We start from the raw sequence: 23,728 nt of genomic DNA, 5'->3' as shown, positions 1-23,728 counted from the left end.
CCTGCTGCATGACAGGTGTTGTTCAAAGAGCTTACAGAGAGCCATTTAATCTCCATAACCCCATGGAATGCAACTATTCCTATCCCATTTTACAAGGGTGGTAACGGAAGTACAGAGAGATCAAGCAACTTGCCTGGGGTCACACAGCTGGGAAGTGGCAGAGTGCTGACCACTCCTCCGGCTCTGTACTGCCAGACACAGAGCTAATGCCCTCCTCATGTTCACAAGGCCCCAAATGACTGCCCCACCACATCCTTCTCTAAACATCTCTGCAAACTCCTCCTGCTCCCCACCAGCCCCAGGAACCATTCGGGCAGGCCTAACCACACACCACCCCTCGCACCCTCAGGGCTCTGTTAGGCTTGCCCTTTCCTACAAGTCCTTCTCTCTCTCAATGGGTTAACCCATCCTCCCCCTGCCAGTCTCTGTTCAGTGACTTTCTCCAGGAACATTCCTTAGATGCCCCAGGTGAGGGCAGGGCCCTCCTGTGGGGTCCCACAGCCCCAGGGCGTGCCCCTGTCCGGGCCTGGCCTGCACCCCTGCAGTGCCTGTCGCTGACTCAGGCCTCTCGTGGCACAGGGACCCCCTGTTTTCCTCCAGCGCCAACAAGCATCTCATGCACGGCAGGTGCTCCGTCGATTTTGTGAAATGAATTAGTGGGTGCAGGAACACAGCCCAGCAGTGCCTGGGGGGTCAGGAAAATGCACTGCTCAGACCTCCAGGTGTAGGGAGCAGGACGGGCAGCCCCAGCCTCGGCCCCTGCGGACCCCTGCTGCACTGGGGCCAAGTGACGCCTCCTGGGAGCTACTGTGAGCCACAGCCCAGGCCTGCAATGGTGGGTGACAACAGTCCCACCCTTAGGAGACCAAGACTCCTCCCACAGGTGCCTCTGGCTACAGGACATTCCATGGGCCTGGCCGAGCCGATGGGGGAGCCACACGGCAGTCCGAGGCTCATCCCGCCTTCCGCCTCCTCGTCCCATAAGAGCCAAACCTCCACCATGGCTCTGCCTCCTTCTCCCGCTCCCACCCCCAGGAAATCCCTCGGACGCCTAATCCTGTCTTGACCTGAGCAATGATGGAGCCTGAGTCATAACTGCCACGCCACAGCCTGTCCCCAAAGCCAGGGCGGCCGGGTAGGTTCTTCCTCAAGTCACTGCTAGAACCAGCATCCCAGCACGCTGCGAAGAATAGGCTGAACCGGGAAATGGAGCAGGCGCCTCAGCTCCGCTTCCATCTCAGGAGAAGCCCAGAGGAGGTCCTGAGTGGTGGCAGGGATGGGGAGGGGGCGGGCACGGTGGCCCCCGGCACTGTCACTGCTGCACCCTGGAAACACACCCCCCGAGCTCCACAGTCAGCAGGTGACCTCTCTCCCTCACCCCTTCCCTGCGTCAGAATGTCCAGTGTCCTCAGTCCTAGGGAACTGGGAACAATCCTGGTTTGGTTTATATCGTCTGACAGCAAGTGGCAGAGACCTGCCTTGTTCCACATGAAGACCACCTACTCACCGTCACCTCACAGAGCCTCGCCAGCCACCCACCATGCTGCCGCCTGCCACCCGGGCCAGAGGACCATGGAGACCCGGCTGCGCGTCCAGGAGCAGGCTGGGCCAGGAGCTCAACAGAAAAGGCCTGAAGACACACAGCCCGGTGATGGTAATGGGCTCAAGCAGGGTCAGAACAAGCGCACAGCCACGGGCAGCCTCCCACGACACATTCCCCTCTGGTTGGCCAAAATGTTCAAAATGTCTGAGAGAAAAAGTATATTTCGCAGGGTTACCACCATCAAATGGCTGTGCGAGCCAGCTGCCCATCCTGCTCTCTGGGTCGCTCAATGCTCTCAAGGCACCATCATATCTGGAGATTCCTCACCAGCATCTCCCACTCCTCCCACAGGGCCCCATCCCTTCCCAAAGCCCATTCTCTTAGCTCAGGAGGTCATGATAAAAATCAGGGGCTTTATTGCTAGATCCCAAAAGAACTGGAGAAGCAAGCAAGCCCTCCGCCTGACAAGTGACAACAGGAGCCAACATGGTCTTCGGGCCCTGCATGTTCAAATCCTCTCGAGAATCCGAATTAGAGACATTGATTACCTGCCTCCACCCCCTCATCCCGGAGAAATGAAGGGCAGTGATGATAGCGATGCAAACCATGCCTTGCCGAAGGAGTCAGTCTATATTCTAACTGGAAATTAACTGAAGTTCTGCTGTGAAACAGGGAATACCTGCATATAACCTAGTTCAGGCCCTTCCCTCCAGACCCTGATTCTAGAAAACCTGACAGCCTTTGTGCCCGACATCTTATGGGACTCCTCCTGAAGGAATCTCAACAAAGGACATGGTATTAACCATGCTAACAGCCAAAAAGTTCCTGAAATGCTTTTTCTTTTCTTTGTGCGTGAGGAAGATTGTCCCTGAGCTGGGTCCATGCCAATCTTCTTCTGTTTGGTATGTGGGACGCCACCACCGCGTGGCCTAATGAGCAGTGTGCAGGTCTGCACCCAGGATCCAAACCCGTGAACCCTGGGCCTCTAAAGCGGAGCATGTGAACTTAACCGCTGCACCACCAGGTTGGCCCCACTGAGATGCCTTTTTAAGAGGGGTAAGAAGTTATCTTTGACCTCAAAGATTCCCAGCCCTCATCCTCTCCCACTCTAAACCCTCAGAAAACCAGTCTTCAACTGTTACTAGCAAAAGAAACTCTCTGGTCACGTGTCTGAATTATATGAATGCACCACATCCTCTTCATTTAATTGTCACTTTCTCCTCCATCTCTGAATTTTTTAAAAAGCCATTAGGCAACTGGAAACTAGCTGTGTTGCAGATGAAAGTGCAAGTCTGCACAAAAAAATATAAATAAGAAGACTGCACAGCCACAGCCCAACTGGGATCAGCAAGATTTGTCCAGATGTGCCAGGAAAAAAATGGTTTTTGATGTCCTGTGATTTTGCAGCCATTTAAATCTTATTAGCAATTACAGAGCCTGTTAGCACTGAGTGCATCTTGCAGTCACAGTCAAGTCCTGGCAACAAGAGGGTGCCTGAGTGACGGGCCCAGGCGACCTGGCCACACTCCTTCCAGCAACGTAGGAACATGTGCCCTCCCAGCTCGGTGCCACTTCATTAAGATTCTCCCCTTGCAGGCGGGGAAAAGGCGGCCTGCGGTGCTGATGATAGCAGAGTTCTCTGGAAGTGGCGGGGAGGACTAGCGAGATGGACTGAGGCTGGTATTTCTGCAAAACAGCTGATCTAAAAGACAACTTTAAGATGATTCCACGCCACTAACTTCTCAGCTAGTGACAGTACTGCCATTTAAACTGGTAGTTTCCAGGAAAGCAGTGGCAGGTCCCAAACAGCGGCTGCCATCACCTGAAAGGGACCACAGGAGCCCGAGGTGGCTGGTAGGGTTTCCAGCAGGCATCACGCAGGTCTCCTTTACAACCAGAACAGGATGACCACGACTCCAGCAGGGACGTGTGAGCAGAGCCTTAATGAAAGAATAAAACTGAACTTTCTCAGAACTGGGAGCTTTGGTGACTTTGGAAATGAAAGGGTCGTTCTCCTCCAGGAAGATACTAAATTGGACAATTTCCTCCCAGTTTTTTTCTAGGCTCCAAGGCACCAGACCTCAACTTCTCCCCCAACCGGAGACTCTGGGTCTCCTGTCACAGGGGAGAGGGTACCAGGAGCCCTGGGGGAAGAGTCTGATTCTTCTCACCTTCTGGGGGGGCTGACGGGGGCTCGAGAGCACTGTCGTTGGCAGGGGGCTCCCCACACCCTAGGCTGCCACACAGCACATCCCTCAAAACAGGGCATCAAACCTCCAAGGGGGGTTCCCGGTTCTGTCTTCTGAAAATGGGTCAGGGAAGGGGAGGTGCTCGTTTTGACTAACGTGCTGCTGACCTGAACACTCACGGCATAGAAATACAACGGTCCACCTTGCTGAGCTTAGACAACCTAGTAGAAAGTAGGAGACACGCAGCATCTTACAGCTCATCTCTGATGACCAGAGAAGCCCGAGAAAGCCTGGATCAAAAATTCTCTGGCAACCCTGGAGATGCGCTTTCAGGGAATAAGGTATCACTGGGGATGGGAGAAGATGGGAAAGCACGTTATTAAGCACCTGCTATGCACCAGACGTCAGCAGTTGCACATCTGAGTCTCACACCCCTCTTTTCAGACTGCACCCATTTCACAGATGAAGAAACTGAGGCTCCAAGAATGGAAGTGGCTAGCCAGTGGCAGAGCTGGGATCTAAACCAGAAACGTGACTCCACACTTCCAGGAGGAGCACAACCAATATTTACTGTGCAGTTACTATGTGCCAGCTGCTGTCTGAAGGGCTTTTAAGCTTTTAGATCATTGAATCCTCAGAAAAATTCCACGGTATATAGGATACTTCATCCAAAAGCAGCAGGTTACACATTCTTCTGAAGCGCGCATGGAACATTCTCAAGGATAGACCGTATCTTGGGAAACAAAGCAAGCATCAATAAGTTCAAGAGGGTTGAAATAACATCAAGCATCTTTTCTGATCATAATGCTATGAAACTAGAAATCAACTGCAAGAATAAAGCTGGGAAAGGGCCAAAAATGTGGAGACTAAACAACATGCTACTGAACAATGTATTATTGAAGAAATTAAAGAAGAAATGAAACATTATCTGGAGACATATGAAAATGAAAACACACCATACCAACTGATTTGGGACACAGCAAAGGCAGTCCTAAGAGGGAAATTCATTACAGTACAGGCTGACCTCAATAAGCAAGAAAAATCTTACATAAACAACCTCAAACGACACCTAAGGGAATTAGAAAAAGAAGAACAAACAAAGCCCAAAGTCAGTAGAAGGAGGGAAATAATAAAAACTAGAGCAGAAATAAATGATATTGAAACAAAAAAGACAGTAGAAAGGATCAAAGAAACAAAGTGTTGATTGTTCGAAAAAATTAACAGAATTGACAAACCCTTAGCCAGACTCACTAAAAAGAAAGAGAGCAGTCTCAAATAAATATAATTACAAATGAGAGAGGAGAAATCACAACAGATACCGAAGAAATACAAAGGATCCTAAGAGAATACTATCAAAAACTATATGTCAACAAATTGAACAACCTAGAAGAAATGGATAAATTCCTAGACTCATACAAGCTACCCAAACTGAATCAGGAAGAAATGGAGAATCGGAATAGACCAAACACAAGTAAAGAAATAGAAACAGTAATGAAAAGCCTCCCCAAAAATAAGGGTCCAGGACGAGACGACATCTCTGCACAATTCTACCAAACATTCAAAGAAGATTTAATACCTATCTTTCTCAAACTGTTCCAGAAAATAGAGGAAGATGGAGCACTCACAAATACATTCTATGAAGCCAACATCACTCTGATCCACAAACCTGACAAGGACAACACAAAGAAGGAAAACTACAGGCCGATATCACTGACGAGTATAGATGCAAAAATCCTCAACAAAATTTTGGCGAAATGAATACAGCAATACGTCAAAAAGATTATACACCATGATCAAGTGGGATTTATACCAGGGACACAGGGATGCTTCAACATCTGCAAGTCAATCAACGTGATTCACTACATTAACAAAACGGGAAACAAAAACCACATGACCATCTCAATACATAAAGAGAAAGCATTCGACAAGATCCAACATCCACTTACGATAAAAACCCACAATAAAACGGATACAGAAGGAAAGTACATCAACATAATAAAGGCCATATATGACAAACCCACAGCCAAAATCACACTCAACGGAAAAAACTGAAACCCACCCCTCTAAGAACAGGAACAAACAAGGGTACCCACTTTCACCACTCTTATTCAACGTAGAACTGGAGGTTTTGGCCAGAGCAATTCGGCAGGAAAAAGAAACTGATGGTTGCTGTGGACTCAAATTATTTGTGAATGAACACACTGCCTCAGTTTCTCGTTTGACTATTAGCGCAGAATCCCTAGGCTGAAACGATCACGGAATCCCCTGAATCCGAAGGGAGCACGGAAACGTCAGTGTGCTCCTGGCCTTCCCATCGCTTCTCCAGGTCCTACTGAAATAAGGAATATTCAGTAGAAGAGCAAAGGGAAACTTTCTGAAGCTTCGTCTTAATTTCGGAGCCACAGACGCTTCCCGCGCTTCCGTCTTCGGTTAGGAACAGAGAGAGGAATCATCACGCATGTCAGGGAAATACTCCAATGACCCTCAAGTTGGGGTGGGCGGTCTGTCTTGGATACCACGGGCTCACCTCTGCTGTACAAACTGTTCCAGCGGCATTCGATTTTCTGGAAGACTTTTCCGATTGATTTACGTTGTGAACCACACGCCCTCCTCAGCCTTTCTCCGAGCTGGGAGGCCAGAGCCAATCGGGACCAAGAGGTGGAGCCTGAGGATAAAGTCGTCCCTGACCTGGAGCTGGCTGTGAGGAGGCCCGGAGTCCAGAGCTCTTGTGTGCGAGAGCCTCACCGGGGGACTCTGGGCACAGTCAGACCCTAGCCAAGGGTCCCATCGCAGGAGGCCCGGCCCCAGAAAAAGGTCTTTCTTGGACTTCAGAAGAAGAAAGCGGTTTCAACGGTTGAGAAAGACTTGAAAGATCATTTTGGTGGCTGCTGAGAGAGCTCCTCTGAAGCCAGTTCTTCTGCGATCGCACATATTCATGAACCGGGAACACGGTCGTCACGTTAAGCTCCTAAGAACAACGTCTACCTTAATTCTTTGGGTGTCAGGAAGCTTACCTTACTGTCAAGTAAAAGAGTACCCCCCCGTAGGTGTGCGTACGTGTGGCCGTGTGACAACCATCAAATCGGACATCTAAGCACTACCTGTCCAGCAGGTCAGAAAAATTAACCTGTGGATCGAAAACGACAACCCCTAAGCGAACCCCCACTTCTCACTGAAAAAGGGATGCCCGATGATGTCGCCAGGGAATTCCTCTAGGGCTCCAAAGGGCCCTCTTTCTGCAGCTTCAGGCACGACTTGAGGCTCCGGGGGCCCGCAGCGGGCGGGAGAGAGGCAAGACCAACTCTGAGACAGAGAACACGTGGAGGGCAAACCTGGGAGGCCAGAAAGGGGGCTACTTGAGACTGGACTCCAACCCCCGGGCCACGGACCCGGCCCCAACGTCCGCTCTCAACAGCAGCACTTCAGCTCACTGGAGCCGGGCCCGGCTTCGGGCGGGGCCACACAGCCGTCCAAACTCTGGAAACCGAAGACGGTCTCTCTTGGGCGGAATGAGAAGAAACAGGGTCAAGACGACAGAAAAGCTTAGAGAGAACGGAGATCTGCTTAATTCTCTGGTTGCAAAGTACCGAATCGGTCGGTGCAAATGCGTCCACGCCTGCGGTAGGTATGGGCGTGTGTGTGTGTGTCTGGGTGTGTGTGGCCAGCACGTCCCCTAAGTCTTGCCTGAAGGCTTTCTCACTTCACGAGTAGAAACGCGACTAACATGAAACACGTTACCGGGAGGTGCGGTCACTTGAATTCTGGTTATGCTGATGTTGAGTAAGAAACGATTAGTTTCCATTTTTGGGTGAGTCGTCCTGAGTGAAGATGGCAAAGGTGGATCGAAACAAGAACAACGCTCACATTCAAAGCCAAATAAGCGTAAAATAAAGCGGGACTTCCAGACTGACGAAACCCAAAGCTTGTTACGTGGACAAATGGAGTGGAGACTGGCACAACATCGACGAACCTGGCGGGCGTTACGCTCAAGGGAACAAGCCAGGCAGGGGAAGACAGATACCGCCTGGGCTCACTTAACACGTGAACTCCAAACACGACCAGAGAAAGGTCAGTTCACAGACACGGAGAGTACTAAAGTGGTGGCCAGTGGCTGTGGAGCGGGAGGAGAGGGAGAGGCAGGTCAAAGGGGACCAACTCTCAGCCCTGAGATCAAGGAGCTCTGAGGATCTCACCTCTGACGCGGTGAGCAAGCTGAGAGAACGCCGCACTGTAGGACTGACATCAGCTAAGAGGGCAGCACTTCAGTGCCCTCGCACGCACACACAGAGTCAACAAGTGAGGCGGAAACAACAATCGGAGTTGAGGACAGAGGAGAGTGAGGGTGTGAGTACCCGGGAACTAGACCGAATTCCTGGGAGAGCTGCAGACTTCTTGCAAAGGCCCTGAGACAGGTGGCTCGAACCAAGAATCCAGGAGACGCAAGGAACCGGGCGACAGCCGGCTTCCAGGGGGAAGAAACAGAAAACCGGCTAAGGTCTAGAAGGCCCGGGAGGGTGGAGGGAGGCAGTTGGAGGCCAGTTGGTGGCGCAGGGGCTGGGGTCCAATCGCCTGCCCTCCTCTCGCATGCCCCACCCCCCCTAGGGAGGAGCCCCGTGACACGGCCACGGTTCCATGATGAGGGCGTGGGGTTCTAATCTCCAAGTCACTCCCAGCGCTCAGTTGCCTGAGAGTAGGACCAGATCCGAGATATGGAAACTCCTATCTTGCGTCTACAAAGCATCGCCGCTACCTGCTTCAGCTCCAGTGCCGCCTCCTGGGTGATTGGGACCATCCTCCGCATCCTGTACGGACTGGGGCTCTTCCTCCTGTTCTTCCCCCCCCCCCCAAGACGCATTTGCCCTCACGACCACCTGGCAACAGGAGAAACGTCAGGAAGGTAAGACATCCTGGACCCAGACCCACCCCAAGACGAGCCTCTCTCCTCTTTGACTGGGATTTCCGCTTCTCTGAATCAACTGGAGGGACTCCAGGGATGGGAAAGAACGGAACACCATCCTTCTAGACACAAGCCAGGTTGCGTGGGCAGGGGGAGAGCGGGCACAAGGATTTCGGTCCGAAGACCTCCGAGCAGGAGTCCGGTGTGGTAGAGGGCTCCAGGGAAAGGCCCCCGAGGCCAGCGACCAGTGGCCACGGACGGGAGGCCGAGTGGGGTCTATGGGAAAGACCTCGGCCCTGAGCACCGCTTCCCCAGCCACCTCCCCGGGGCAGGTGTCTCAGGCGGGCCTTTTCTCTGTCGTGCTCGATCTGAGGGCACAGCTCAGCCCCCGAGAGCCTCTGGGCAGGACCTGGAGTGGGGCTGTAGCCTCAGGAAGCAGAGTCCTCCCTGAGGAAGCTCACAAGATCCTGTACCTCTGAGAAGGCGCGTGCACGCGCTTCTTAGCAGAGGAACAGCGACGGAAGACGCACGCTGGTCCCACACGGGGACCTGCTTGCGGTCCTTCAGAGAAGGAAGACAGCACACGCCCAACTCTGGGTTCAGTTGTCCACTTCCAAAGGAAGTAAAAGGGAAGAGACGCCCCAGAGCCCCAGGAGTTCAGGGTAGGCGGTCATCCTGCTCACAAACGCTGCGCGTCTGCGGCTGGTCCAGAGAGAGGACGGGGAGCCTTGGGGCTCAGACCCCGCAGTTTCTTGTTTTTTCTCTCATTTCAGCGTCAAGTGGAGCCGAGAGGGAGGAGCAGCAGGAGCAGGAAGAAAAGGGGAGCTTGGAAAGGTAAGCTGCTGCCATTCAGCCCTGTGCCCCAGAGCTGGCCTCCACCTCCTGTCCCTGAGCGCCCGGCTCCGTGGGCTCGAGGAGGCCAGGGACAGAGCCTGTCCCTCAGGAGACAGAGCCCTCCGCGAGGCTCCCGGGAAGGAGAGGAAAACCTGAGTCCTTGCCAGATTCTGTGCGCGGAACTAAGGCCCAGGCCGGCAGGCGTCCGCAACAGGCTGTTGCCCAGCAGGGGCACGTGGGCTGTGGTGGAGGTTGAAGCACTCGGTCCACGACAAACCTCAACCCATCAGCAGCCTTGCCATCCCCGTCAGGGATCCCGTGGCCTTGGGCACTGGTGCCTGGGCTCCAGAGTCTGACCTCAAACGGTCTGCCCTAAAGGCACACTGCACGCAGCCTCCTGCCAGAGCCCTCGGCCCCCGCCTTCACCGCTGTGACCCGGTGCCCTCATTTCTAGTTTACAGAGCTGGCCGGAAGGACCTGGCAGAAGTGGGGGGCCCGAGGTCCCTTTCGCCAAGGTAAGGAAAATTGCCCTTCTCTCCTGGGCTTCTTCCTCGCAGAGGCTCTGACGTGCCCCAGGGCTACAGGCAGCTTGGGGCTGAGCTGGGAGGGGAGCCACGGGCCAGGGGGTGGCAAGAGGCCTGGGGGGAGGGACAGCAGGAGAATTCGGTCCAGTGAAGGGAGGGCCAGGGAGGGCCGTGGCTCTCAAGGGGCCACCCGCACCTGGCCTGGCCCGGCCCGGCCTGCCCTGCCCCGGCCCGGCCCGGCCCGGCCCTGCCCTGCCCTGCCCTGCCCTGCCCTGCCCGGCCCTGCCGTCACAGGGCCCTCTGCTCCCGGCTACAGCTTGTGCATCTTGTTTTTCCGCAGCTCCCCGGGGAGGCTGTCTTGTAAGGGGTGCTTCCACCGCTTCGCATCTCAAGACTCCCTGGGGAGGCGTGCAAGACAGCGTCTGCTACAGTCCGCCAGCCACGCGGGAAGCCCGCGCAAGGTGCTCCTCTCACCACGACTCCAGCACTTTCCCTGGCTCTTCTCACCCAGCGCACTCGACCTTGGGCCTCCACCCTGCCAGCAGAACCGCCCTCGGCCCTGACCACCACTCCACTACGCCCCGTGGCCACGAGCTCGGCTCCAGCTCACTCGTCTTGGCCGTTTCCCAACTCAGGCCACGGCCGCGGGAGCTGTCGCCTTCAAACGTTCCCCTCCCGGTGGAACACGATCCAGGCCTGGTTCTTCCCCTTGCCGTCGCGCTTCGGGTCCCAGCAAGGGCCCCTGTCCTGCCTCCCACCAGCGGCCTCCTTCTGGGGAGGCCCCACAAACAGGGAGGGAGAGACCGACAGCCCCTCACTTGCCAGCCCTGACGCCCAGAAGCTGCTCGAGACAGACATCACGGAAAGCGTGCCCACGGAGGTCTGGGGAGAAAGGCAAGACGACCCACGCCCTCCTCACATGCTCCAAGCACACACGATCACGTCTGGGCTGAATTTCCGCTGGGGCCTACCCCTCCTGTCCTTGGGGCCTGCGGCTCCGAAAGCATGTGAGGCTCAACCCTCGGCCCTTCCACGGTCCCCTCTGCCCCCCGCAGCCACCTGGGATGCTGGGGCCCCCTCGCAAGCCGACTCGGCACGCTTCGCGGGAGAACCTCTTGAGCCTCCTCCGGGTGACCAGGTCTCAGCTCTGACGACAAAACCATCAGTTCCCAGGCTGGCCCGTCCCCTCCTGCTCCCTCACCTGTGTGTGAGGAAAATCACAAGGCCCTGGGAGGGACCCTACCTGGCCATGGCAGAGGGCCCTCAGAAGCCTCTCTCTCGGGACAGGAGGGCCGGCCGCCTTCTCCAACCTCCCCACGCAGCCTCTCAGAGAGCGAAGGGCGGGGTGGGACCTCGTGGGGGCCGAGCGAGGCCGTCGGGGGCCGACTTCAGGCTCCCCAGCGGCCAGGGAAGAGCCTCGGCAGGAGAGTAGGGCTGGGGCCTCACCAGAGCCCTGCCGTGGGGTGGCAACACCGGACGGGGAGTCAGGGTCCCAGTCTCGGAGCCAGGTCGGGGACATGGGAGACACCCTCGAGACCAAACCCCTCCGGCCCCGGCCTGCCAAGGAAGAGGAGCCTCACGACGGCCCTCTCAGAAAAATGTGGAGACGCCTCCTGCCCTGCCTGAGGCCCAACAAGGAGGAAGCGCGAGAGGATCCCCTCGCCAAGGCAAGCCCGCCTCGGCCACCGCCCAGAGCCGGGCACGGGTCACACACAGCTCGGCGTCGGATGGCGGGGCTGTTCAGGCGCCATCGACAGTGACATCCTGTGTCTGCGTCCTGGGAGGGAAACCGAGGCTGGCCGAGAACTTCCGGCCTCCCAGCAGAAGCATCGCGAAACCCACCTCAGGCCTGGCGAGCCGGACATACCTGTCACCACGACGTGCCCTCCTCCCCAGAGCAGAGGAGAACAATCGCAGAGGACAGCCCCCAGCCCACCTCCAGGCACCACAACTGTCCCGATACGAGGGAATGGATCAGAGCAGCCATGGCGACCGGACCTCGCCATCCAGGCAGCCGCGCTCCCCGGCCAAACCCTGCCAGCCTGGGCTGAGGGTGGCAGCTGCCTCAGCCAATCCATTACCCGCCATGCTGTCCTCAGATCTGCGTCTCCCGGGATGAGCAGACTGTGCCTCACACCCCTTTCCTCGTAGGAACGCTTCTCTCCCCGAATGGGCAAGCGGACGAACAGAAAACCTGCTTCTTCTCCTTATCCCACCCTCCGTGCTAACGCCGTCCTCCTACCCCAGTTTTCCCCCAATACACTTGTTTTCTCCTTAGAGGTCGTGGCTTCTGTCTGTGCCCTGCTAGGGGGAAAAACGGGCTCAGGCTCCGCCCTTCCTGAGCGTCTGCTTTGGCTTCCAGAAGGGACAGGGCCACGGGGGGGGGGGGGCTGCGGGGGGGGAGGCCGACGGAGCGTGGCTCACCCGCCCTCGCCCCAGCTCCCCCATTGCACCTCAAGTCCCCATCACACCGTCCTCCCAAAAACACATGGAAGCTTTGGGCTCCTTCCAGATGAGCGAAACCTCTAAGACCCCAAGCCCACGATGGGCCCCGCCTGTCCTCTCCTGCGTTCTCTGGCCCTTGAACTTGTGGGGCTGTAGGGAGGGGCTTTGCAGAGGCTCCAGCGAGTGTCGAGACGGGCTCACAGGTCACAGAGTGGGGAGGGGAGTGTGGGGCAGTGCTGGCCCTGAGTCCGGAGGGCGACGAAGTTTGCCCTGCCCCCCCGAGCTCTTGGTGGGAATAGGTGAGGACGCCGCCCCGGGAGCTTCTTCTCTCCCTGCTGAAGCTGCCACGGAGATGGGCCTGCGCATCCCTCTCGGCCCAGCGTCCCCGTCCCTCCGTGCTTGTCACAGTCGGGAGCAGCAGCGACAAGGATGGCTGCGCTCCCGGCTCCGAGGGCGGGCGGGTGGGGAGCACGCAGGCTGCCGTGGGCCCTCACCCCTCTGCCCAGAGGAGCTCAGAGCCCTGCTCTCCTGCACCTGCCTTCTCCTCCTGGGGAACGGAGCCGGGGCTGAGCGCGTGGGGTCACCACCGGACGGTGGGACGCTGTGCGCCTAGGCTGGGACGCGGGGGAAGGAGACAAAGTGCCACTAGAGTTGAACCGCTTACCTACCGGACGGCATTTTTTGGTTTTTATCATTTCACCCCTTAGAAATAAACCTGCCATGAGCTTCTCTGTGAAGGTTTTTGGGTGAACTGAAATTTTTCTGCCCAGCAAATATCACGGGCAGTGAAGGTGTGAAAATGAGCCCGCCTCCAGGATCTCACGAGGAAACGCCACATGGGTTGGAGGTTGAAAGGGCGAAACAGGGCAGAGAGAGTCAACCTAACACCGTATCTTGGATCTGAGCCATTTCCTGAGGAAAGGTCCGTTCCTTAACGCGCGGCACAGGTGCTGAGGACGGGGGAGGGACGGGGATCACCACACTGAATAAAACACTGCCGGAACGCATCTGGACAGGAGACCCCTGACCTTTAACCTGTCACGAGCCCTCTGTTCTTCGTCTCCAGAGAACGTTAATTACACAGAGATCCACACCGATCGAGCGGGTCCCCTGAATGAACTGGATGTCCCCTTGAATTAAGAAGAAACTGACGGTTTGCTGTGGACCCCAACTAGTTGTGAATCAACAGACCGCCTCAGTTTCTCATGGGAATATTAGCGCAGAATCCCCAGCTGAAACGATCACGGAATCCCCTGAATCCGAAGGGAGCACGGAAACGTCAGTGTGCTCCTGGCCTTCCCATCGCTTCTCCAGGTCCCACTGAAATAAGGAATATTCAGTCGAAGAGCAAAGGGAAACTTTCTGAAGCTCGTCTTAATGTCGGAGCCACAGACGCTTCCCGCGCTTCCGTCTTCGGTTAGGAACAGAGAGAGGAATCATCACGCATGTCAGGGAAATACTCCAATGACCCTCAATTAGGGGTGGGCGGTCTGTCTTGGATACCACGGGCTCACCTCTGCTGTACAAACTGTTCCAGCGGCATTCGATTTTCTGGAAGACTTTTCCGATTGATTTACCTTGTGAACCACACGCCCTCCTCAGCCTTTCTCCGAGCTGGGAGGCAGGCCAATTCGGGGAACCCGCGTGAGGCCTGAGTCAAGTCGGTCCCTGACCTGGGCGGCTGGCTGTGAGGAGGCCCGGAGTCCAGAGCTCTTGTGTGCGAGAGCCTCACCGGGGGACTCTGGTCACAGTCAGACCCTAGCCAAGGGTCCCAGTGAGGAGGCCCAGCCCCAGAAAAAGGTCTTTCTTGGACTTCAGAAGAAGAAAGCGGTTTCAACGGTTGAGAAAGACTTGAAAGATCATTTTGGTGGCTGCTGAGAGAGCTCCTCTGAAGCCAATTCTTCTGCGATCGCACATATTCATGAACCGGGAACACGGTCGTCACGTTAAGCTCCTAAGAACAACGTCTACCTTAATTCTTTGGGTGTCAGGAAGCTTACCTTACTGTCAAGTAAAAGAGTACCTCCCCGTAGGTGTGTGTACGTGTGGCCGTGTGACAACCATCAAATCGGACATCTAAGCACTACCTGTCCAGCAGGTCAGAAAAATTAACCTGTGGATCGAAAACGACAACCCCTAAGCGAACCCCCACTTCTCCCTGAAAAAGGGATGCCCGATGATGTCGCCAGGGAATTCCTCTAGGGCTCCAAGGGCCCTCTTTCTGCAGCTTCAGGCACGACTTGAGGCTCCGGGGGCCCGCAGCGGGCGGGAGGGGGAAGGCAAGACCAACTCTGAGAAGGAGAACACGTGGAGGGCAAACCTGGGAGGCCAGAAAGGGGGCTACTTGAGACCGGACTCCAACCCCCGGGCCACGGACCCGGCCCCAACGTCCGCTCTCCACAGCAGCACTTCAGCTCACTGGAGCCGGGCCCGGCTTCGGGCGGGGCCACACAGCCGTCCAAACTCTGGAAACCGAAGACGGTCTCTTTTGGGCGGAATGAGAAGAAACAGGGTCAAGACGACAGAAAAGCTTAGAGAGAACGAGAATGTGCTTAATTCTCTGGTAGCAAAGTACCGAATCGGTCGGTGCAAAGGCGTCCACGCCTGCGGTAGGTATGGGCGTGTGTGTGTGTCTGGGTGTGTGTGTCCAGCACGTCCCCTAAGTCTTGCTGAAGGCTTTCTCACTTCACGAGTAGAAACGCGACTAACATGAAACACGTTACGGGGAGGTGCGGTCACTTGAATTCTGGTTATGCTGATGTTGAGTAAGAAACGATTAGTTTCCATTTCTGGGTGAGTCGTCCTGAGTGAAGATGGCAAAGGTGGATCGAAACAAGAACAACGCTCATATTCAAAGCCAAACAAGCGTAAAATAAAGCGGGACTTCCAGACTGACGAAACCCAAAGCTTGTTACGTGGACAAATGGAGTGGAGACTGGCACAACATCGACGAACCTGGCGGGCGTTACGCTCAAGGGAACAAGCCAGGCAGGGGAAGACAGATACCGCCTGGGCTCACTTAACACGTGAACTCCAAACACGACCAGAGAAAGGTCAGTTCACAGACACGGAGAGTACTAAAGTGGTGGCCAGTGGCTGTGGAGCGGGAGGGAGAGGGAGAGGCAGGTCAAAGGGGACCAACTCTCAGCCCTGAGATCAAGGAGCTCTGAGGATCTCACGTCTGACGCGGTGAGCAGAGTCGAGAACGCCGCACTGTAGGACTGACATCAGCTAAGAGGGCAGCACTTCAGTGCCCTCGCACGCACACACAGAGTCAACAAGTGAGGCGGAAACAACAATCGGAGTTGAGGACAGAGGAGAGTGAGGGTGTGAGTCCCCGGGAACTAGACCGAATTCCTGGGAGAGCTGCAGACTTCTTGCAAAGGCCCTGAGACAGGTGGCTTCGAACCAAGAATCCAGGAGACGCAAGGAACCGGGCGACAGCCGGCTTCCAGGGGGAAGAAACAGAAAACCGGCTAAGGTCTAGAAGGCCCGGGAGGGTGGAGGGAGGCAGTTGGAGGCCAGTTGGTGGCGCAGGGGCTGGGGTCCAATCGCCTGCCCTGCTCTCGCCTGCCCCACCCCCCCTCAGGAGCCCCCGTGACACGGCCACGGTTCCATGATGAGGGCGCGGGGTTCTAATCTCCAAGTCACTCCCAGCGCTCAGTTGCCTGAGAGTAGGACCAGATCCGAGATATGGAAACTCCTATCTTGCGTCTACAAAGCATCGCCGCTACCTGCTTCAGCTCCAGTGCCGCCTCCTGGGTGATTGGGACCATCCTCCGCATCCTGTACGGACTGGGGCTCTTCCTCCTGTTCTTCCCCCCCCCCAAGAGGCATTTGCCCTCACGACCACCTGGCAACAGGAGAAACGTCAGGAAGGTAAGACATCCTGGACCCAGACCCACCCCAAGACGAGTCTCTCTCCTCTTTGACTGGGATTTCCGCTTCTCTGAATCAACTCGAGGGACTCCAGGGATGGGAAAGAACGGAACACCATCCTTCTAGACACAAGCCAGGTTGCGTGGGCAGGGGGGAGAGCGGGCACAAGGATTTCGGTCCGAAGACCTCCGAGCAGGAGTCCCGGTGTGGTAGAGGGCTCCAGGGAAAGGCCCCCGAGGCCAGCGACCAGTGGCCACGGACGGGAGGCCGAGTGGGGTCTGTGGGAGGGGAGACAGGCCCTGAGCACCGCTTCCCCAGCCACCTCCCCGGGGCAGGTGTCTCAGGCGGGCCTTTTCTCTGTCGTGCTCGATCTGAGGGCACAGCTCAGCCCCCGAGAGCCTCTGGGCAGGACCTGGAGTGGGGCTGTAGCCTCGGGAAGCAGAGTCCTCCCTGAGGAAGCTCACAAGATCCTGTACCTCTGAGAAGGCGCGCGCGCGCGCGCGCGCTTCTTGAGCAGAGGAACAGCGACGGAAGACGCACGCTGGTCCCACACGGGGACCTGCTTACGATCCTCAGAGAAGGAAGACAGCACACGTCCATTCTGGGTTCAGTTGTCCACTTCCAAAGGAAGTAAAAGGGAAGAGACGCCCCAGAGCCCCAGGAGTTCAGGGTAGGCGGTCATCCTGCTCACAAACGCTGCGCGTCTGCGGCTGGTCCAGAGAGAGGACGGGGAGCCTTGGGGCTCAGACCCCGCAGTTTCTTGTTTTTTCTCTCATTTCAGCGTCAAGTGGAGCCGAGAGGGAGGAGCAGCAGGAGCAGGAAGAAAAGGGGAGCTTGGAAAGGTAAGCTGCTGCCATTCAGCCCTGTGCCCCAGAGCTGGCCTCCACCTCCTGTCCCTGAGCGCCCGGCTCCGTGGGCTCGAGGAGGCCAGGGACAGAGCCTGTCCCTCAGGAGACAGAGCCCTCCGCGAGGCTCCCGGGAAGGAGAGGAAAACCTGAGTCCTTGCCAGATTCTGTGCGCGGAACTAAGGCCCAGGCCGGCAGGCGTCCGCAACAGGCTGTTGCCCAGCAGGGGCACGTGGGCTGTGGTGGAGGTTGAAGCACTCGGTCCACGACAAACCTCAACCCATCAGCAGCCTTGCCATCCCCGTCAGGGATCCCGTGGCCTTGGGCACTGGTGCCTGGGCTCCAGAGTCTGACCTCAAACGGTCTGCCCTAAAGGCACACTGCACGCAGCCTCCTGCCAGAGCCCTCGGCCCCCGCCTTCACCGCTGTGACCCGGTGCCCTCATTTCTAGTTTACAGAGCTGGCCGGAAGGACCTGGCAGAAGTGGGGGGCCCGAGGTCCCTTTTGCCAAGGTAAGGAAAATTGCCCTTCTCTCCTGGGCTTCTTCCTCGCAGAGGCTCTGACGTGCCCCAGGGCTACAGGCGGCTTGGGGCTGAGCTGGGAGGGGAGCCACGGGCCAGGGGGTGGCAAGAGGCCTGGGGGGAGGGACAGCAGGAGAATTCGGTCCAGTGAAGGGAGGGCCAGGGAGGGCCGTGGCTCTCAAGGGGCCACCCGCACCTGGCCTGGCCCGGCCCGGCCTGCCCTGCCCCGGCCCGGCCCGGCCCGGCCCTGCCCTGCCCTGCCCTGCCCTGCCCTGCCCGGCCCTGCCGTCACAGGGCCCTCTGCTCCCGGCTACAGCTTGTGCATCTTGTTTCCCGCAGCTCCCCGGGGAGGCTGTCTTGTAAGGGGTGCTTCCACCGCTTCGCATCTCAAGACTCCCCTGGGGAGGCGTGCAAGACAGCGTCTGCTACAGTCCGCCAGCCACGCGGGAAGCCCGCGCAAGGTGCTCCTCTCACCACGACTCCAGCACTTTCCCTGGCTCTTCTCACCCAGCGCACTCGACCTTGGGCCTCCACCCTGCCAGCAGAACCGCCCTCGGCCCTGACCACCACTCCACTACGCCCCGTGGCCACGAGCTCGGCTCCAGCTCACTCGTCTTGGCCGTTTCCCAACTCAGGCCACGGCCGCGGGAGCTGTCGCCTTCAAACGTTCCCCTCCCGGTGGAACACGATCCAGGCCTGGTTCTTCCCCTTGCCGTCGCGCTTCGGGTCCCAGCAAGGGCCCCTGTCCTGCCTCCCACCAGCGGCCTCCTTCTGGGGAGGCCCCACAAACAGGGAGGGAGAGACCGACAGCCCCTCACTTGCCAGCCCTGACGCCCAGAAGCTGCTCGAGACAGACATCACGGAAAGCGTGCCCACGGAGGTCTGGGGAGAAGAGCAAGACGACCCACGCCCTCCTCACATGCTCCAAGCACACACGATCACGTCTGGGCTGAATTTCCGCTGGGGCCTACCCCTCCTGTCCTTGGGGCCTGCGGCTCCGAAAGCATGTGAGGCTCAACCCTCGGCCCTTCCACGGTCCCCTCTGCCCCCCGCAGCCACCTGGGATGCTGGGGCCCCCTCGCAAGCCGACTCGGCACGCTTCACGGGAGAACCTCTTGAGCCTCCTCCGGGTGACCAGGTCTCAGCTCTGACGACAAAACCATCAGTTCCCAGGCTGGCCCGTCCCCTCCCTGCTCCCTCACCTGTGTGTGAGGAAAATCACAAGGCCCCGGGAGGGACCCTACCTGGCCATGGCAGAGGGCCCTCAGAAGCCTCTCTCTCGGGACAGGAGGGCCGGCCGCCTTCTCCAACCTCCCCACGCAGCCTCTCAGAGAGCGGAGGGCGGGGTGGGACCTTCGTGGGGGCCGAGCGAGGCCGTCGGGGGCCGACTTCAGGCTCCCCAGCGGCCAGGGAAGAGCCTCGGGAGGAGAGTAGGGCTGGGGCCTCACCAGAGCCCTGCCGTGGGGTGGCAACACCGGACGGGGAGTCAGGGTCCCAGTCTCGGAGCCAGGTCGGGGACATGGGAGACACCCTCGAGACCAAACCCCTCCGGCCCCGGCCTGCCAAGGAAGAGGAGCCTCACGACGGCCCTCTCAGAAAAATGTGGAGACGCCTCCTGCCCTGCCTGAGGCCCAACAAGGAGGAAGCGCGAGAGGATCCCCTCGCCAAGGCAAGCCCGCCTCGGCCACCGCCCAGAGCCGGGCACGGGTCACACACAGCTCGGCGTCGGATGGCGGGGCTGTTCAGGCGCCATCGACAGTGACATCCTGTGTCTGCGTCCTGGGAGGGAAACCGAGGCTGGCCGAGAACTTCCGGCCTCCCAGCAGAAGCATCGCGAAACCCACCTCAGGCCTGGCGAGCCGGACATACCTGTCACCACGACGTGCCCTCCTCCCCAGAGCAGAGGAGAACAATCGCAGAGGACAGCCCCCAGCCCACCTCCAGGGACCACAACTGTCCCGATACGAGGGAATGGATCAGAGCAGCCACGGCGACCGGACCTCGCCAGCCAGGCAGCCGCGCTCCCCGGCCAAACCCTGCCAGCCTGGGCTGAGGGTGGCAGCTGCCTCAGCCAATCCATTACCCGCCATGCTGTCCTCAGATCTGCGTCTCCCGGGATGAGCAGACTGTGCCTCACACCCCTTTCCTCGTAGGAACGCTCCTCTCCCCGAATGGGCAAGCGGACGAACAGAAAACCTGCTTCTTCTCCTTATCCCACCCTCCGTGCTAACGCCGTCCTCCTACCCCAGTTTTCCCCCAATACACTTGTTTTCTCCTTAGAGGTCGTGGCTTCTGTCTGTGCCCTGCTAGGGGGAAAAACGGGCTCAGGCTCCGCCCTTCCTGAGCGTCTGCTTTGGCTTCCAGAAGGGACAGGGCCACGGGGGGGGGGGGGGCTGGGGGGGGGGAGGCCGACGTCAGCGTGGCTCACCCGCCCTCGCCCCAGCTCCCCCATTGCACCTCAAGTCCCCATCACACCGTCCTCCCAAAAACACATGGAAGCTTTGGGCTCCTTCCAGATGAGCGAAACCTCTAAGACCCCAAGCCCACGATGGGCCCCGCCTGTCCTCTCCTGCGTTCTCTGGCCCTTGAACTTGTGGGGCTGTAGGGAGGGGCTTTGCAGAGGCTCCAGCGAGTGTCGAGACGGGCTCACAGGTCACAGAGTGGGGAGGGGAGTGTGGGGCAGTGCTGGCCCTGAGTCCGGAGGGCGAGGAAGTTTGCCCTGCCCCCCGAGCTCTTGGTGGGAATAGGTGAGGACGCCGCCCCGGGAGCTTCTTCTCTCCCTGCTGAAGCTGCCACGGAGATGGGCCTGCGCATCCCTCTCGGCCCAGCGTCCCCGTCCCTCCGTGCTTGTCACAGTCGGGAGCAGCAGCGACAAGGATGGCTGCGCTCCCGGCTCCGAGGGCGGGCGGGTGGGGAGCACGCAGGCTGCCGTGGGCCCTCACCCCTCTGCCCAGAGGAGCTCAGAGCCCTGCTCTCCTGCACCTGCCTTCTCCTCCTGGGGAACGGAGCCGGGGCTGAGCGCGTGGGGTCACCACCGGACGGTGGGACGCTGTGCGCCTAGGCTGGGACGCGGGGGAAGGAGACAAAGTGCCACTAGAGTTGAACCGCTTACCTACCGGACGGCATTTTTTGGTTTTTATCATTTCACCCCTTAGAAATAAACCTGCCATGAGCTTCTCTGTGAAGGTTTTTGGGTGAACTGAAATTTTTCTGCCCAGCAAATATCACGGGCAGTGAAGGTGTGAAAATGAGCCCGCCTCCAGGATCTCACGAGGAAACGCCACATGGGTTGGAGGTTGAAAGGGCGAAACAGGGCAGAGAGAGTCAACCTAACACCGTATCTTGGATCTGAGCCATTTCCTGAGGAAAGGTCCGTTCCTTAACGCGCGGCACAGGTGCTGAGGACGGGGGAGGGACGGGGATCACCACACTGAATAAAACACTGCCGGAACGCATCTGGACAGGAGACCCCTGACCTTTAACCTGTCACGAGCCCTCTGTTCTTCGTCTCCAGAGAACGTTAATTACACAGAGATCCACACCGATCGAGCGGGTCCCCTGAATGAACTGGATGTCCCCTTGAATTAAGAAGAAACTGACGGTTTGCTGTGGACCCCAACTAGTTGTGAATCAACAGACCGCCTCAGTTTCTCATGGGAATATTAGCGCAGAATCCCCAGCTGAAACGATCACGGAATCCCCTGAATCCGAAGGGAGCACGGAAACGTCAGTGTGCTCCTGGCCTTCCCATCGCTTCTCCAGGTCCCACTGAAATAAGGAATATTCAGTCGAAGAGCAAAGGGAAACTTTCTGAAGCTCGTCTTAATGTCGGAGCCACAGACGCTTCCCGCGCTTCCGTCTTCGGTTAGGAACAGAGAGAGGAATCATCACGCATGTCAGGGAAATACTCCAATGACCCTCAATTAGGGGTGGGCGGTCTGTCTTGGATACCACGGGCTCACCTCTGCTGTACAAACTGTTCCAGCGGCATTCGATTTTCTGGAAGACTTTTCCGATTGATTTACCTTGTGAACCACACGCCCTCCTCAGCCTTTCTCCGAGCTGGGAGGCAGGCCAATTCGGGGAACCCGCGTGAGGCCTGAGTCAAGTCGGTCCCTGACCTGGGCGGCTGGCTGTGAGGAGGCCCGGAGTCCAGAGCTCTTGTGTGCGAGAGCCTCACCGGGGGACTCTGGTCACAGTCAGACCCTAGCCAAGGGTCCCAGTGAGGAGGCCCAGCCCCAGAAAAAGGTCTTTCTTGGACTTCAGAAGAAGAAAGCGGTTTCAACGGTTGAGAAAGACTTGAAAGATCATTTTGGTGGCTGCTGAGAGAGCTCCTCTGAAGCCAATTCTTCTGCGATCGCACATATTCATGAACCGGGAACACGGTCGTCACGTTAAGCTCCTAAGAACAACGTCTACCTTAATTCTTTGGGTGTCAGGAAGCTTACCTTACTGTCAAGTAAAAGAGTACCTCCCCGTAGGTGTGTGTACGTGTGGCCGTGTGACAACCATCAAATCGGACATCTAAGCACTACCTGTCCAGCAGGTCAGAAAAATTAACCTGTGGATCGAAAACGACAACCCCTAAGCGAACCCCCACTTCTCCCTGAAAAAGGGATGCCCGATGATGTCGCCAGGGAATTCCTCTAGGGCTCCAAGGGCCCTCTTTCTGCAGCTTCAGGCACGACTTGAGGCTCCGGGGGCCCGCAGCGGGCGGGAGGGGGAAGGCAAGACCAACTCTGAGAAGGAGAACACGTGGAGGGCAAACCTGGGAGGCCAGAAAGGGGGCTACTTGAGACCGGACTCCAACCCCCGGGCCACGGACCCGGCCCCAACGTCCGCTCTCCACAGCAGCACTTCAGCTCACTGGAGCCGGGCCCGGCTTCGGGCGGGGCCACACAGCCGTCCAAACTCTGGAAACCGAAGACGGTCTCTTTTGGGCGGAATGAGAAGAAACAGGGTCAAGACGACAGAAAAGCTTAGAGAGAACGAGAATGTGCTTAATTCTCTGGTAGCAAAGTACCGAATCGGTCGGTGCAAAGGCGTCCACGCCTGCGGTAGGTATGGGCGTGTGTGTGTGTCTGGGTGTGTGTGTCCAGCACGTCCCCTAAGTCTTGCTGAAGGCTTTCTCACTTCACGAGTAGAAACGCGACTAACATGAAACACGTTACGGGGAGGTGCGGTCACTTGAATTCTGGTTATGCTGATGTTGAGTAAGAAACGATTAGTTTCCATTTCTGGGTGAGTCGTCCTGAGTGAAGATGGCAAAGGTGGATCGAAACAAGAACAACGCTCATATTCAAAGCCAAACAAGCGTAAAATAAAGCGGGACTTCCAGACTGACGAAACCCAAAGCTTGTTACGTGGACAAATGGAGTGGAGACTGGCACAACATCGACGAACCTGGCGGGCGTTACGCTCAAGGGAACAAGCCAGGCAGGGGAAGACAGATACCGCCTGGGCTCACTTAACACGTGAACTCCAAACACGACCAGAGAAAGGTCAGTTCACAGACACGGAGAGTACTAAAGTGGTGGCCAGTGGCTGTGGAGCGGGAGGGAGAGGGAGAGGCAGGTCAAAGGGGACCAACTCTCAGCCCTGAGATCAAGGAGCTCTGAGGATCTCACGTCTGACGCGGTGAGCAGAGTCGAGAACGCCGCACTGTAGGACTGACATCAGCTAAGAGGGCAGCACTTCAGTGCCCTCGCACGCACACACAGAGTCAACAAGTGAGGCGGAAACAACAATCGGAGTTGAGGACAGAGGAGAGTGAGGGTGTGAGTCCCCGGGAACTAGACCGAATTCCTGGGAGAGCTGCAGACTTCTTGCAAAGGCCCTGAGACAGGTGGCTTCGAACCAAGAATCCAGGAGACGCAAGGAACCGGGCGACAGCCGGCTTCCAGGGGGAAGAAACAGAAAACCGGCTAAGGTCTAGAAGGCCCGGGAGGGTGGAGGGAGGCAGTTGGAGGCCAGTTGGTGGCGCAGGGGCTGGGGTCCAATCGCCTGCCCTGCTCTCGCCTGCCCCACCCCCCCTCAGGAGCCCCCGTGACA

At 57.6% G+C, this 23,728-nt stretch overlaps 2 protein-coding genes and 1 long non-coding RNA gene across 21 annotated transcripts in view; 2 read left to right on the top strand and 1 right to left on the bottom strand.

Moving 5' to 3' along the window:
* Nucleotides 1-23,728, bottom strand: part of LDLRAD3 (low density lipoprotein receptor class A domain containing 3) — a 271,148-nt gene that overhangs the window by 139,762 nt on the left and 107,658 nt on the right. The gene's annotated exons all lie outside the window — the stretch shown is intronic.
* On the top strand, nucleotides 8,387-10,060 carry LOC139074548 (uncharacterized). The gene is made up of 3 exons (XR_011524265.1): nucleotides 8,387-8,629; nucleotides 9,403-9,463; nucleotides 9,918-10,060. It is a non-coding gene; the product is annotated as an uncharacterized lncRNA (long non-coding RNA).
* On the top strand, nucleotides 15,736-19,958 carry LOC139074446 (spermatogenesis-associated protein 31E1-like). Its single transcript, XM_070564799.1, has 4 exons — nucleotides 15,736-16,311; nucleotides 17,093-17,153; nucleotides 17,608-17,668; nucleotides 18,017-19,958. Exons 1-4 carry the CDS (start codon nucleotides 16,126-16,128, stop codon nucleotides 19,437-19,439), a joined length of 1,731 nt encoding a protein of 576 aa, XP_070420900.1. The 5' UTR covers nucleotides 15,736-16,125; the 3' UTR covers nucleotides 19,440-19,958.

Source organism: Equus przewalskii, chromosome 11, assembly GCF_037783145.1.
Source record: "Equus przewalskii isolate Varuska chromosome 11, EquPr2, whole genome shotgun sequence".
Classification (NCBI taxonomy): domain Eukaryota; kingdom Metazoa; phylum Chordata; class Mammalia; order Perissodactyla; family Equidae; genus Equus; species Equus przewalskii.
Note: the sequence above shows the minus strand (reverse complement) of the source record. Positions and strands in the feature narration are given on the sequence as shown.